Below are 15449 nucleotides of genomic sequence, written 5' to 3'. Positions count from 1 at the left end.
TTTTATGTGTGACTGTAGGCTGGTGAAAGCCCTTGAGACTGAAATCCTCTCATTAATCTCAGAATAGACACAGCTTGGACACTGTCCATGCAACCTTCCCTACCCATGTGCCTCAACCCAGACTCAAAGGTTCACCATCTCAGGGGAAGAGGGTCACTCAGCCTTCGGCTCCATTCAGTCCATGGCATCTCCAATGAGACTGCCAACAAGGGGGCACATTTATGCCAGTCACGGTGTTTTTGATGATGTGGGCACAGTGCCCAGTGGACTCAGACCACCACTCATTTTTGACATAAGCCTCCAAATAGGCACCGGATGGCAAAAGCTTTCAGATACTACCAACCCCCGCCAGATTCAAACCCAGGACCCAGTGTAAGAGTGAAAAAACTTTGTAGTCTCTTCCTGATACCCCAGTTCCTGTCTTCCTATCTAAGAGAGTCCCTCAAAGCCCTGACACCTGAAGCATTCAGCTCTGGTGGTGGGAGGTGGGAGGGTGGGGTTGGTGTATCCAGTTATAAAGATAAAAACAACTTGTTAAATGCAGATCTGGATCCAGGTTTAGATTTCATCCTCCGTCCCGCCCCAGGTCTGAGGATGTTGGATCTGGGAGAGATTGGTTTGACCCCATTTCTATGCTTCTATTCCTAATGTAGGGACTCCCCTGGTGATGACCGCCGAATGCTGTTCTCAGTAGGGCAGGGTAAAGCCTGGTACACTAAGGCGAAGGAGGAGGGGGAGCCCAGTAGCCAGTTTTCCCTACCTGGATTGTCGTCATTCCAAGTTCTTGTCCAATCAAAACCTGTCCACCTTGCAGCTTGGCGATTCTGGGCTCCTCCACCTGCATGAAGTCACTCACCAGCTCCGTGATATCAACCTGCCAGTCAGAGCCTAGCAAAGAGCTCAGCTGGCCACCTGGGTCGGAGGGCTCAGCTACAAACTGTGTCAGGACTCGCACCATGGCGTGCTGGTACTGCAGGGTGCAGCCTCTGCCCTTCCGCTCGTCCTCTTCTTCGTCGTCGCTGTCTCGGGCTGGTCTGGGCAAACAGCAGCAGAAAAAAAATCAAGCAACCCAAGGAAGGAGTGCGAGGCTATGTGCCTGGCTGTTTGTTAAGCATTAATGGTTGTTAAGCATTGATAGAGGGATCCAAACAGAGAGCTGGGGTATCTCCGCAGCTCGTTCCTCTCTCTTGCCCTGCCCACCCAGGCTATGTCCAATCCTGCAGCTTCTTCCTCTAGAACATTTCTGACAGAAGTCATATTCCCGCATCTCCCCCCAGGATGACGGTAACCTCCTGGTTTCTTTCGTCTTCATAGCACCATGCCCCTGGTTCACACAAAAAGCAGCTTCTAAAGTCACCTTCCTTGCCTGTGCCTCTGACCACCCCATGCCTCTTGGAATCCCTCCAGTGACTCCCCATGGCAGGTCCAAACTTTTCATCTTCACCTTCACACCTCTTATCCCATGACTCACCCCACTCTGTCTATGGTGCCCGACTTGTCTGTGCTTTTGTCAGGGATGGACATGAATATCTCCTCCGCGCTCTTATCATCGGCCCATACCAATATCTCCATGCTGCCAGTTAACGCATGGAAACCCCTCTTTGAATAGGTCTGCAAGGCCATGCCTTCAAATCCCTCCATCAGAACCCTTCTACTGTGATGCTTCAAGGAAACCAGTCAATAAATCAAGGGCAGATGGGAATAGTTCACACCTACTTTATCGATTTGTTATAATAGTAATTAATGAAATTGTCAGTGTATATAAACCCATATCCCTCTGGCCCATCCTTCATGTGCCACTTGTCTTCGCAGACAGTAAGATCTGTGGGGCAGGGACTGTGTCTACACAGCATCTAGCAAAATAGGACCCTGATCCTGATTTGGGCCTATTGTAATATACATATGGAATATATAAGTGATGCAAACACAATTAGCAATTATTATCCTTAATAAATGGTCATTAATAATAAATTAAGCAATGGCATCCCATTTACCAGGCCTCAGACCAGACAGATCTGGTCTTTGCTGATGTCTTGTAGTATGGCACAAGTGAAAACACGGACCCCGCCAACAAGCTATTTCCATTTAAGCCACTAGTGCTATAAAAGGAAATTGATTTTCAGTGCAGATCCATGCAACCTGAGGTTCCCGTTGCCCTAATAAGTACAATGCGACAGCTGATTGAATAAATGTCTGGTGACCTTCAGGTTTACACCGGAATTGCATTAAGGCCAAATGAGTATGTGCAGATCCACTGGCCAGTCAGCCGCTTGGCACGTGAACAACCCAGATTGAACATTCACTAATGAAACCTACCTCTTATTAGAAATGATAGGGACCCTCCACCCCTTGATCTGGTTTAGTTCTGTGTCAGAAATCTCTATTTGCAGTGGGAGGCGAGGAACCCAGACTGTCATTTCCAGTGGGGCAGTCAGATGCTGGTAAGTAAAATTAATGATGACATTCACTTTGCCTTTCATTTCCTTCCCGTTGACAAAGACATAGTCACATCTGTCAGAAACCTGTAAAAGGGAAAGGGGGAAAAAATTAATGAGTCTCTGTACAAAATTATAAAGCTCACCCCGTGCTGAGTGAGTGGGAGGGAGGGAGAGATAAGATTCGGGTTTGAACTAGTTCCAAACTCTGAGGACAACTAGCAACAAAAAGAAAGGTGCCTGGTTTGCCATTAGCAGTCTGTATAGTTTAGGAATACTTGCGAGCAAATAGGCTTTTCCTGCTATAAATATTTCCAGTGGGAGCGATGATAAAAGAACAGCTCCGTTCAGTTCTCAGCCCCACCACTAGGACCTCTGGCTCTGGCTCTGAACTTGTTCTGGCTCTGATGGAAGTCCACTGAGTCATGGTCCCACCCCCCACTAAATCACACAGATGGTATTAAGTTCCCCCTCCTCCAGTTTGGTGTGAGTCTAAGGAAACGTAACGTAAACATGAGGAAAACCAGATGCGCGGGTGCCTGCACAGGATATTCAATCGGAGGCGTATTTCCCTGATCAATTCTGAAATGATGTCCTTAGAGTGGTGGTGGTGGTGCTGTATTGCAGGAAGCAGCATTAATGAGTCAGTAGATAGTGCTCTTTCCCTCTGAATCAGTACTGGACCAACACCAAGGCATGGCATTAGGGGTGCTGTGCTTCTGGGAGTGCCACCTTCCAGAGAAGACACAAAGCTGAGGTCCTCACCACGTCTGTGAGAGCATTCTGTGCATTTCTGTGGAGTGGTGTGGACAGCTTCTGGACCTCCTATGCTTCCTCTGTGGCTTCTCTCCTCTCTGTGACCTGTCCTGGTCCTCTTCCCACTATCTCTGCAACTTTTTGAACACCCCCAGCTCCTCTGGTCCCATCACACTTCCCTCTTCTTGCACTGCATTTCTCCCTTCTTCTATTGCTTCCCAGCCTTCCATAGTTTGGATGAACTTTGGGCTCTGTTCAGGTGATGCTAACCTACCATTGTTTGCCCTGGAATTATATTTGGAAACTTGAAGTTAGTTCAGCATATTGTCCTCTGGTAAGGAAAAAAGTCCTGTACAACTCTATTCTGCATCATACAGAATCCAAGTGATTTGTAGGATATTCTAGGATGGTCCAGCCCTGCTATCTTTGACTTCAGTGGGAGTTTTGCATGAGTAAGGACTACAGGACCTAGTCCCTAATGAGGGATAGGAGGGAAATAGAGCTGGACACTCACAGTCAAAACAAACCCAACATGCTGGTGATGGTGGAGCTGTGATTAAAATAAGGCTATGTTTGGGGGCCTTGAAACATTTTTTTTCAGTTTCCTAAGGGATAAGAATACATTTTGAGGACAGTACCACAGAATAAAACAAGCATATGCAAAGCAAACAAAAAATGGTATTTTGTTGTTCAACAGAGATGGAGTTTTCTAATCCATCTATATTTGGAGGCATGTATTCATAGTGTCAATAGGGCTCCATTTATCAATGTGAGGTCTTAAATCTCTCTTGATACAAAAAGCACTCAAATCGGATTGAAAAAAGTTTTACTGAAACAAGTCCAGACAGGTTTATTATAATTTACTGCATAGGCAGTTCTTTGAAAGACTACACACCCTGAGGATTATTTGATATTAGCATTTCCCCTCAACCTCTTCCTAATAAAGAGCACTTGTTTTTTGCATTTTAAGAAGCTGAATAAAATAGTGCCTTTGTTAATGTACAGCATGAAAGGTAGGGGGATGTGTGTGTGTGTGTTGTATGATAAAAGTTATTAGTTTCATCAAGAGATGGGGGAGAATCAGACTTCATTCTGAATCACTTTTGAACTCTGGCAGTTCAAATGAAATGGAACTCCTGTCTAAACCACCCCTGGTTTTGTAAACCCAAGCCTGAAGCCGAATGTCCTCATCCCGGACACGGAAGGCAAAGACAGAATTGGGCAATGACTCACCCATCAATTTCTGTTCCCTCTTTCCCACCAGCACACCCAGCTCAGTAACCAACCGGATCCTCTATTTGTATCATTTCTTCCTCTAGAAGAAGAAAGTGTCTGCTCAACCATCTGCAGAAGATGCCTTTACTTCTTCAAACGTGACCCAGAATTCCTTGGCGGCAGCAGTGCTCCGAAAGAGGTGTGGTAGCTGATAGTTCAAAGGATTCTGGGAGGCCAAGGACTTGCGGCAGCCAACTGAGCAGAAACAGAAACCTCCTGTCCCTCTGGAGGATGAACCAGATGGATAGAAACTCTAACTGGAGAACAAGAGCGTGGGACTGACCAGCTGATGAGTGTCCAAGGCAGTCACTGTGCTCTTGAAAAATAACACCCTAGGCAATCACCTACTTAACTTATCTCTTAGGCTGCCCCTGACTTGCCATATGGATTGATATCAAAAGGTTCTACACTAGCGGAGCTAGGATCTACAAAGAAACAGATGGTCATGTGAATCTGCAGCTGACCTCAGCTGGATCTGCCATCCAAAAGCTCAGGGTAGAAGCATAACCCAAGCCTACCTCAATACTGTGAGTCTGACAAGGGTCGGACACAATGTCCTTTCCAAGCCATTTCTGACAACACTTTATTCATAATAACCTGTAGTCCTGGCTATCAATACTGCTGAGAGTTACTAAATCTCACTCAAGCGATTTGGCAGCTATTGCAGGAGTCTAGGTGAGCCGACAAGACCTGTTCATTACAGCTAGTTAAAATATATGAGTAAATGTACATGTCGAATAATTTATTAACTACCACTTTACAGTGCTGATGATCTGAAGGAATGATCTATTAAAACCCTGAACTCTTTTCACAATCCATTACCAACCAGACCTTCTTTTCCATTATGTGGATATATTTAATATTTCTGACTCCTGAATGCATAATCTTGCACTTATCTGAATTTAATGCCGTTTTCTACTTTTCTGTTTAAATGTGGAGTGAATTTAAATGTTATTTAAATATCGCCAGCTTTTGTGGCACAATTTACATCCTTGGTATTATGTTTTTCAATACAAAGGGCTTAATAGCAAAACCATTTCCACATTTTTTTGTCCCCTCCCTGTAGCTGCATGGATGGATTCTTGTGTCTGTAGGGTAGATTCCATCCCCAGGGCACGGGAAGAGAGCAGTCCTTCCACTTGCATCTGTACAAGGGGCACAGTGCTGCCCCAGAGGTATTGCACTCACATGAATTGTATCATTCTTCCCACCTCTATTCTCCAATGTCCTGTCTGCCAGACAGGAGGGCACAGGGCCCTCAGGCAGTGACTGGTACTCCTGCTCCATCTCTCACCTTAGTTACGTCGCCTCTACAGGAGAGGATCTTCTATTCCCCTCTAGCACTGCACTTTCCTCCTAATCCTTCGGTGTGTTTTAAGTGACGCTCTGACACTGAAAATCTCTGGTGTGCTAATGAGCTTCATCTGCTGCTTGCTGGTTCTCTCTTTTCCTTGGGATGCCCGTGAGGAGAAAAATTAGACAAAGCCTCAAAGCACTCGTTTACACCTGAGTCATTGCAGATCAAAGTTCAAGCTGAGGTGGATCTGAGGAAAATAATCAGCCGGGGAGCTGAATGCCTCAGATACTTAGCTTGCCTCTGCACACTGAAGGCTGGATACCGACTGCAATGAATGGCCTATAAATGGGGATTTTCCTTTCTCAAACTTGAGGCCAGTGCATTAGCTTACAACTCCAGTGTCTCACTTATGATTAGCTATGCTAAGCAATTACGTAGTCTTAACTAATTAACTCCATGCCTTGGGGAGGCAATTAATCAAGTATCTTCATTTCCCAGAGGGGGAAGCTGAGGCAGAGAGGCTAAATGTCTCCCAAGGCCACAGAGCTGGGACTAGACCCCCAAGTGGCTCCTGGGTATGAGTAACTTCTGACACTGATCTGAGAGTGAGACCCGGGGTGAGGTTCTGTGCTGGACTTCTAGGAGCTGCACTTTGGAGCTTGCAGCCCAGGGGCCTAAGTTACAGCAGCCTCCCTGAGTTGTCCTGTGTGTGGCAGCGTTGCCCAGAACCTCGGCAGTCTCAGCATGCCTCTCCCACTGCCAGCCCTGCCCCTGCCATGCCCCAGCACTGAGGAGCTTGAGGAGGTCCCTGGGAGCAGCCTTATAGTGCCTGCACCAGGGGAATCCTCCCCAGCAGGATATAGGGCTTTGAGGGCATCTTTAAGCCACTCTGGCCCTTTTATGCGGCATAAAGGAACCAGAGTGGGGGTGAGAATCTCTCCCTTTTAATGGAGTTATTCCAGATTTACAACAGGGTGAGAGGAGAATCAGGCTGTCAGATTTTAAATTCATTAATGCTCATGCAATGGAGAGAGAAAATAAAGCTGGCAGGAAAACAGACTTCAATTCTGGCTTCCCCAGGGTTATCATAAACAGGGAGTAAACCAAAACCCCAACACTACTGCAAGAATGATTAAAGAAATACCTTGATCTTGTGCTGTTAAGATTATAATTTATAAAAAGAAACAGATGCAGGCAGGCAGGGAGAGACTGAGTGGTTTGGTTACCCAATCTCTCCCGTTTACTGCTCTGTAAATGAAGAAAGCAATAATTATTTAATCATTGAATTCCCAGCCAGCCCTTTGGATGAATAAGCACAATGGCTAGGTTGCAGTTTGTTCACAATGCCAACAGAGCAGCACCAAGACACGGTGTAACATCTACTTCATTTTCATAAATCAGGCCAGGGCATTGAGAAACAGGTCATCATTAAAAAAGCAGATTATCTTTGCCTTGTTTTACTTCAGACGTGTCCAAACCATTCATCTTAAAGCAGAAAGAGAAAATTCAGCAGACGAGAGAAAAAGGATATAGGTTTTGCAAAAACCAGACAGTTTCTCTGTCTGTTTCCTTCTTGCAAATAGCTCTTTTCGTGGCCTATGAGAAATGAGTTTGATGGGTTTCAGTTGAGCACCCTCAGGTAGGGTGACCAGATAGCAAGTGTAAACAATCGGGACGGGGGTGGAGGATAATAGGTGCCTAAATAAGAAAAAGCCCCCAAAATTGGGACTGTCCCTATAAAATCAGGACATCTGGTCACCCAACCCTCAGGACAAGCAGGCACATGAGAAGCAAACAAAAAACAGCAGCATTACTGGCAGCCTCTTGGTAGTGTCAGAAGAGGTCAAGGACTCAAAGACAGAACTGGTTGGGGATTTTCCGCTGAAACTTTTTTTGTTGAAACCAAAATTTTTTGTGGAAACATAGCTGTTTCGACAGAACTTTCATCAGGGAGGTTTCTGAGGTCTGGGGTGGAATTTCTGGTCAAAATCAGAGAGAGCGAGCCTCCAGAATAGTCAGTAGCTCAGTGGTTAGGACCCTCAACTGGGATGTAGAAGACCCAGATTTAAAGCTCTATTGTGCCAGATTCAGAGCAGGGATGTGAACTTGGTGTCCCGTGTCTTCCACAACCCTGGTGAGTGCCTTAGACACCAGACTATTGAATTATCTTTCTCTAAGCAATGAATATTAAATTCTTTACATAAAGTGAAACAGCTCCATCAGGAGAGGCTGATTCTTTAGATTGCTGGTATGTGAATCAAGCAGAGTAAGGACTTGAACCCACATCCCAAGGGAGTGCCATAGCTATTCTGGGGCGGGTGCTCTCACATGTTTTTTTCACCAAAAATTTCAAAATGTCTTGGTTTTGTTCCATGTTGGAATGTAAACAAATTCTGAAACCTCAACATTTTTCACAAAATGAAATTCTTGTTTTCTGGCCAGCCCTGCTGAACATGCCATGGAGACCGAACTACCCTTCACACCCTACAGATGTCAAGGTCAAAGTTGATGGGGGCAACGTACTTGTACTATTATTGACTGTACTGTACCTTTATGCATGGTTTTAGATGGATTTCAGTCCACAGATCTTTCAAACCACCATTTTTCTAGAGCATGAATTCATATACACAGCCTTTAGCTAGCAACATGCCCTGTCCCCAGTAAAGTCCTTGTTCTTCACCCTTCACCATCTGAGAGAGAAATAGGGAAGCTCCAAGTTTATTAAGCTCATGAGTGCAGTGAATGAGCACTGTGTGTGTGTGTGTGATCAGCCCATAATAAGTTTATTTACCTCAGGGCACTAGTAAGCACATTTTAAAAGGTAGATGCCTCATAAATATCTCTATATTAAATAAGAATCTGTCTATGAAATGTGAAATATGAAAGCCGCTTTTCAGCAATGAAGATGGATAAGATTGGAACCCTGTACATGTAGGTGTGCACAAATTCACCCTGAAATCAATCTCATGTTTTCCACACAGACCTGACGATTTATTTCCCTGTGGTCTAGCTTCTGATGTTTGATCTCTCAGGGCTGGCAATGCTCTGTCCCACTAGAAATGAAACAAGCCGGGAGGCGACGGTGGAGGTGGATTCCCTTTTCTTTTGCTTCTAATGTGCTGTTATCATAGCCCTCTCTGGGCCCTGGCCACTGCTAATGCCAAGACACAATAATGCCATTACATCATTACAGTGCCGCTCTCTTGCTAGAGCTTTATGGACCATCGTATCACAACAGGTTTCCACACAAATGTGCTGAGCTGCCCACCATTTAATTTACAGAGGATACAGTTAGCTCCCACAAGACACTCCAGATAATCTCTCAACATGGGAAAGCTTTTATCTCCTGAGTGGATGGTTTCTTAAATGGCATTTGTAACAGTGAACTTGGAAGTACAGAGAAGTGCCTGGGGTTTGGTTTGGCTCCTGCAACTCCCCTCTTTCTCTTATGCTGGTGAACAGCTAGAAAAGCTTTAGCAAGCTTCCCCTGAGCCACATACATCTAATCTCAGTGAGCCAGGGCAGCAGAGGTTAGAGGCTGCTTGTCACCAGCACAATACAGAGCAATACAGCGGAATTATGAAGTAGGTATGTGGCCATGTCATGAAGGCACTAAACAAAAGATTTAAGGCAAATTGGGTATGGGGATCAATCATCCTACAGAATTTGTAGGGATGAGATTTTCAAATTGGCCTAACTCTAAACTCTGACGTTAATGGCAGACCTTCCGTTGACTTCAGGGGGAATAGAAGCACTGAGTGCTTTCAAAAATCCCACCAATTAACTACTCATTCTTCCTGAGACAAATGCCAATCTCCCAGACAGAGCTGTGCATAATGAGCGTTATGTAGCCCAAGACTATGCATCCAACTCACTTGGTGTCATTGCAAACTTGAAAGTGTTGCTGCTCTAGCAAACTGAGGAGCTTTTCCCTGGAAAGCAAATATGGACTTGAAAGGGTGGGTTCTTTGCTGTGCCGAGACCCCTTACTTTTCATTGTTAAAGTGTCTGATTGTGTTGTTTAAAAAGAAACCAACTTGTCACTCCAAAGTAGCACATGGGGGGAGGGATAGCTCAGTGATTTGAGAATTGGCCTGCTAAACCCAGGGTTGTGAGTTCAATCCCTGAGGGGGCCATTTAGGGATCTGGGGCAAAAATTGGGGATTGGTCCTGCTTTGAGCAGGGGGTTGGACTAGATGATCTTCTGAGGTCCCTTCCAACCCTGATATTCTATGACATTCCAAGCTCTTCAGTTTTGATTGCAAGCAAAATAGTTATGAAGCTTCATTATTATTTTTTTTCATAAGATAGAACACACAAACGGGAATTTAGTTCTTCCTCTTGTGGATGGTATTGGATTTTGGAGTGTCCACCCTCCTATCTGAGCAAATGAACCCTAAGCCCGTGGCATCCCTGTTCAGCAGAAGTCATCAACAGAAGCCAGACACTCCTCCAACCAGGCAGTGATTCCCCACACACTTTTCACTCTAACTTCTTACACCTGATTCTGCACTGATTTGCATCTGTGTCACCGTGTACCATTGTGCAAAGGGCCCATGAAGGAAGTGTAAAACACTGCCACTGTTGTAAGAGAGGAATTCTGACTTGGTATCATTCTACACCCACTCTCCACAGGTATAAAGGCCTCTGCGAAGTTCTGGGCAGTGAAGAATTGTGATAGTTGGCCCTACTGCCTCTCTGCTTTTCTCGTACTTATTAGAAACTGTCTGGGGTAAATGTTACCTTGGATGGCTAATTCAACAGCCAGTCAGACCTGCCTTTGTTAGTTTACTGGGCTGAGCGGATTGCTCAGGACTGGAAAGAAGGCAGGCAGAATAGTGCATTTTGTGTTTTACAGTGGAAGGGAACCGCATTTCTTTCTTAGCCCACAGCAGCACTAGAGACTGAAGCACTTTCCTACCTCATTAGCATCATTTAGCCCACACGTGATATTGATTACAAATCCTTACAGGAAACCGTTTTTTGCCCCCTCCTGCGGTGATTCTGTTGGCTCTTTTACAAAGAGACACCTAATAAGTCTATGAAAACGAGAAGCACATAGGTCAGTTATGAAGAGTTTAGATTAGGGCTTCTTGAGGGACAGACGATTAGGAAAGCTAGACTCCAGTACCTAATTGACAGTCTATATTTCAGGAATGCACCATGCGCTGGGCTCTAATCTTAATTCATGGCAACGGAGGACGGTAATCCTTCCCCAATGCAAGCACCACTCTCCTTATACTGTACATTTCAGATACATAACTGCCACCTTGGCAGGTTTACCAGACATTTGATGATTTAGCACGGTGCACACTGCTTAGCCCACAAGCATAAGGAGTAGTAGTTAGCAAGATAAATTATATTAATGAGTCCTGCCTGAATCAGTGCTGTCACTTCGAAGAACAGGAAAGTTTTCCAGCCTTTCTATAAGGAGGAAAAAGTGATTGACCAGGAAAATAACAAATGAAACTCATTTGAGCTTTGAAAAACTCCAGGAGGCACCTAAGCTTTGTGTCAAGGTGCAAAAGGAGGAATCCATTATCATCCCTATTCTGCAAGACATTGGTAAGTGCCGTGGGGAATGTGGCGTCACCTTTAACCACAGATACTTAGCACACAGAGGAAGAATGAGATATGCGATTGTGAAGTCTGGGAACTGACCCCAGCCTGAAATTACACAAGACAGGGACAAGTGACTGACAGTAACAGGGTGGCAAGACAGGAGGTAAAGTGGACCCAAGACCACTGTGTAGCTAGAAAATACACCTTTAGATTTGGTTCCAATCAGAACCCAAACCATAGGAGATCAGAATCTAATAGTAAAAATCTTTTGGTGGTAGCACATTGCCTGACCACACCAAAGGATGCTGGAATCAGGAATAATTACATCTGCTCCCCGAGCTACAGCATTTCCCTGTAGAGAAGATAACTTTTTTATTTTAGAAGGAAAGGAGTAGGAAACAGAAGTTGCATCAAATTTAGGCCAGATTCCATTACCCTCACTCGCCCTTGAGTAGAGCTTTCTCCCATAAGTAGAACCATTGACTCCCGTGCTATTTGCAGAGGGAGGTGCTACTCCACATACAATGTCTCCTCAACTATCAGTACCTGTGTGTCAGTGGCTGACGCATCCTAAACTGCGCTGCTCCAGAGCTGGAGTAAAAAATACACAGCCTGGCTTGAAGCTCAGCTCCTTAACTCCAGCCAAATCCTATATCTGATGTTGCCGTGAGGTCTGTCAACATTTATTTACTCTAGAGAGGGAAAAAATGTGAACGTCTACACTTTGTACAGGCTGCTTTGCCTCATCCCAAGCACTTGATCGCATCATAAGTGTCAGCAAAAAATGCAAGAGCCTTTCTATGTTTTCTTTCCCTGAAGTAGTGCTCTGAAATAAGAAGGAAACAAAATGGGCTCATGTCAGATTGGCATTTCTGACCTAGTCAACCTTTGCTCCCATGGGGCAGTCAATCAAGGGAAACCAGTTTCCATTCCAGGGGGACCGGCAGCTCAGCATGAAAGCTGATATTGAAACAAAAAGAATAGGCTCCTTCTGGTTACATCGAAAGTGGAGGAGACAGCAAATATGTGTAAACTATGAGGCTTTCTTAAGGACCGTTAGATTATAGGCTAATGACTTCTAACCATTGGTAGGTGCACCAGAACTGAATAAGAAATACGTACACTCATCGATAATTGTACTCTGTGTTTTTGTATCACCTTGCCTCAGAGGATCTCACAACTACAGCTGGATGCAAATTTTCCATCAACACTGGTTTTCTGATGGAAAGTAGTATTTTTTGAAAAATAATTTTTTTGTGGAAGGCATCTGCTTTCCAGGAAAATGTTGGGGTTTTTTTTTTTGGTCAAAAAAGCATGAATGCCTCACACTGGAAATATTTAGTTTTGGAAATGCTGATCCAGTACCATACGGGTGTTGTGTTCAGTTTCCCCATGTCCCTCTTCTCTTTTATGAACGGGGCTCCTCACATGAACTGTATCTCCCATGGTGCACCACACCCAGGGACTCTTATGATGCACCTGTCCATTAGGGCAGACTGAGGTACATCAGTGGACATGTAGGTCAGAGACTCTAGCCCAGGGGTGGGCAAACCTTTTGGCCTGAGGGCCTCTTTGGGGTGCGAAACTGTATGGAGGGCTGGGTAAGGAGGGCTGTGCTCCCCAAACAGCCTGGCCCCCGCCCCCTATTCATCCCCTCCCACTTCCCACCCCCTGACGGTCCCCCTCAGAACCTCTGACCCATCCAACCCCCCCTGCTACTTGTCCCCTGACTGCCCCCTCCTGGGACCCCCTGCCCCAAACCACCCCCCCCCAGGATCCCACCCCCTATCCATCCCTCCCCGCTCCCTGTCCCCTGACTGCCCCGACCTATCCACACTCCCGCCCCCGACAGGCCCCTCAGGACTCCCACTCCCTATCTAACCCCCCCTGTTCCCCGACCCCTGACCGCCCCCCCCAACCTCCGCCTCATCCAACTGCCCCCTGTTCCCTGTCCCCTGACTGCCCCCCAGGACCCCCTCCCCAACCCCCCCCTGCCACTGCCACCGCCTTACCATGCCGCTCAGAGCGGCAGGAGCTCGCAGCCCCGCTGCCCAAGCGGCAGCGTACCTGTGTGGGAGGGGAAACAGCGGGGGAGGGGCCAGGAGCTCAGGGGCCGGGCAGGACGGTCCCGTGGGCCGTAGGTTGCTCACCTCTGCTCTAGCCTATACAGGAGGATGGAAGCTCGAGGCACTGCAGCAGCATTTCCAAATTTAAATATTTTGGTTTTCAAATGTCAAAACTTTTTTGGTCCGGTTCTACTCACAAGGCTCTGCAAGCATTCCTTGTGACCCCACCCCATGTAAGAGGGCACGATCATTATTCCTCTTTTACAGGTGGGAATCTGGGGCAAGGTGAAGTGAAACAACTTGCCCAAAGTCATGTGAATCATCTGTGGCAGAGCAAAACCAAAAAGTGCTCAACACCTTGCAGGAGAGTTTCTGCATCCTACAGGATGGTGATGTGACATGAGATCCGACAGGCAAGGATCCACTGGTGATGGTGCATATTAGTACTAATGACATTGTGCTGTGGGATATCTCACAGATTATAGATAACTTCAGAGAACTCAGAACATGTGATGTCCCACTTCTTGAATCCAGGCCTGGGAGTGCCCACCCATCTGCTGCATAGTGACTTCCACCCAATGTTTGCTGAAACCCACTAGGCAGAGAAGTTACTAGGACTACAGCCTCAGCCAAGGCACCACCCATGGGATCCCTGACTGGAGGACTGCCTGGGTTTCACTGATTGGTCCAACTACGGTATGTAAGCCAGAGGGAAACACAGGAAGTTGTCTGAGCAACAAGATGATTTTCTGTTGTGGCTGCATTGGACCCTGCCTGTGCCTGCTTCTTGCACCCAACCCTGCTCCTGGCTCCTACCTCACCCCTGCCTTCACTCCTGTTCCCACTGTGCTCTTGCTCCATGCTTGATCCTTGGTTGTCCTCCAGTTCCTGCCCTTATCTCACTTCCACCATCAGTTATCAGTCCTGCCTTTGACTCTGGCTTGACCCTTGTCCCTGGCATTTGGTATCTGCCCTCAACTCCGACCCTCAGCTTTGATTCCTGACTCTGACTCTGGCTTGACCCCGACTCTGGCTTGACCCCTGGCTTTGGTAACTGGCAGTTGACTCTGGTGCTGACCCTTGGCTTTGTTCCCCAATCTGGATGCTTGCTCTCTCAGTAGACCTGACTCCTGCTCTGACTACTGGGCAAGACTGTCTACATCCTGGTCCACAACAGAATGGTACTGAAGGAGAAGAATGCTTTAGTGATCTTCTTGGAGTTCCTTCCTGCCCTACAAACAAAGGAAGACAGAAGGCAGAAGATCCTGGAAGTGAACCACTGGATAGGTAAGTGGTGTAAAGCAAAATATTTTGATTTTGTGGAACACTGGTCTACCTTCTGTTGGGAGGGGGCTATAAAATTTGGATGGCCTCCATCTCAGTAGATGGGGAGCCAATTTTCTCAAGTACAGGCTGGCTAGAGTGGGTGTGTTTCTAATGGGGTCCTGCAGGGATTGGTTCTTGGCCCTGTGCTCTTTAACATTTTTGTCAATGATTTGGAGGAAAACATAAAATCATCACTGATAAAGTTTGCAGATCGCACAAAGATTGGGTGATTGGTAAATAATGAAGAGGAAGGTCACTAATGCAGAGTGATCTGGATTGCTTGGTAAGCTGGGCACAAGTAAACTATATTGTTATAACATGGCCAAATGTAAAGTGATGCATCTAGGAACAAAGAATGTAGGCCATACATAAAGAATGTGGGACTCTATCCTGGGAAGCAGTGTCTCTGAAAAGAACTTGGGGTCATGGTGGATAATCAGCTGATCATGAGCTCCCATTGCAACACTGTGGCCAAAAAGGCTGATGTGATCTTTGGATGTATAAACAGAGGAATCTTGAGCAGCAACTGGAAGGTTATATTACTTCTGTATTTCACACTGGTGTGACTGCTACTGGAATAGTGTGTCCAGTTCTGGTGTCAACAATTCAAGAAGGATGTTGAGAGAAGGTTCAGAGAAGAGCCATGAGAATGATTAAAGAATTGGACAACACACCTTATAGTGGTAGACTCAAGAAGCTCAGTCTATTTAGCCTAACAAAGAGAAGGGGTGA

At 46.1% G+C, this 15449-nt stretch overlaps 1 protein-coding gene across 1 annotated transcript in view; it reads right to left on the bottom strand.

Annotated features, from left to right (window-relative positions):
• Nucleotides 1-15449, bottom strand: part of TMEM132D (transmembrane protein 132D) — a 398801-nt gene that overhangs the window by 8875 nt on the left and 374477 nt on the right. The window contains exons 6-7 of the mRNA XM_074972451.1: nt 2317-2522; nt 761-1034 (exon numbers count right to left, since the gene is read on the bottom strand). Of these exons, the coding sequence (XP_074828552.1) occupies nt 761-1034; nt 2317-2522 (480 nt within the window). The remainder of the gene's footprint in view (nt 1-760; nt 1035-2316; nt 2523-15449) is intronic.

The sequence above is a fragment of the Natator depressus genome, chromosome 15, assembly GCF_965152275.1.
Source record: "Natator depressus isolate rNatDep1 chromosome 15, rNatDep2.hap1, whole genome shotgun sequence".
In the NCBI taxonomy this organism is placed as follows: Eukaryota; Metazoa; Chordata; order Testudines; family Cheloniidae; genus Natator; species Natator depressus.
This window is presented reverse-complemented; position numbering and strand designations above follow the sequence as displayed.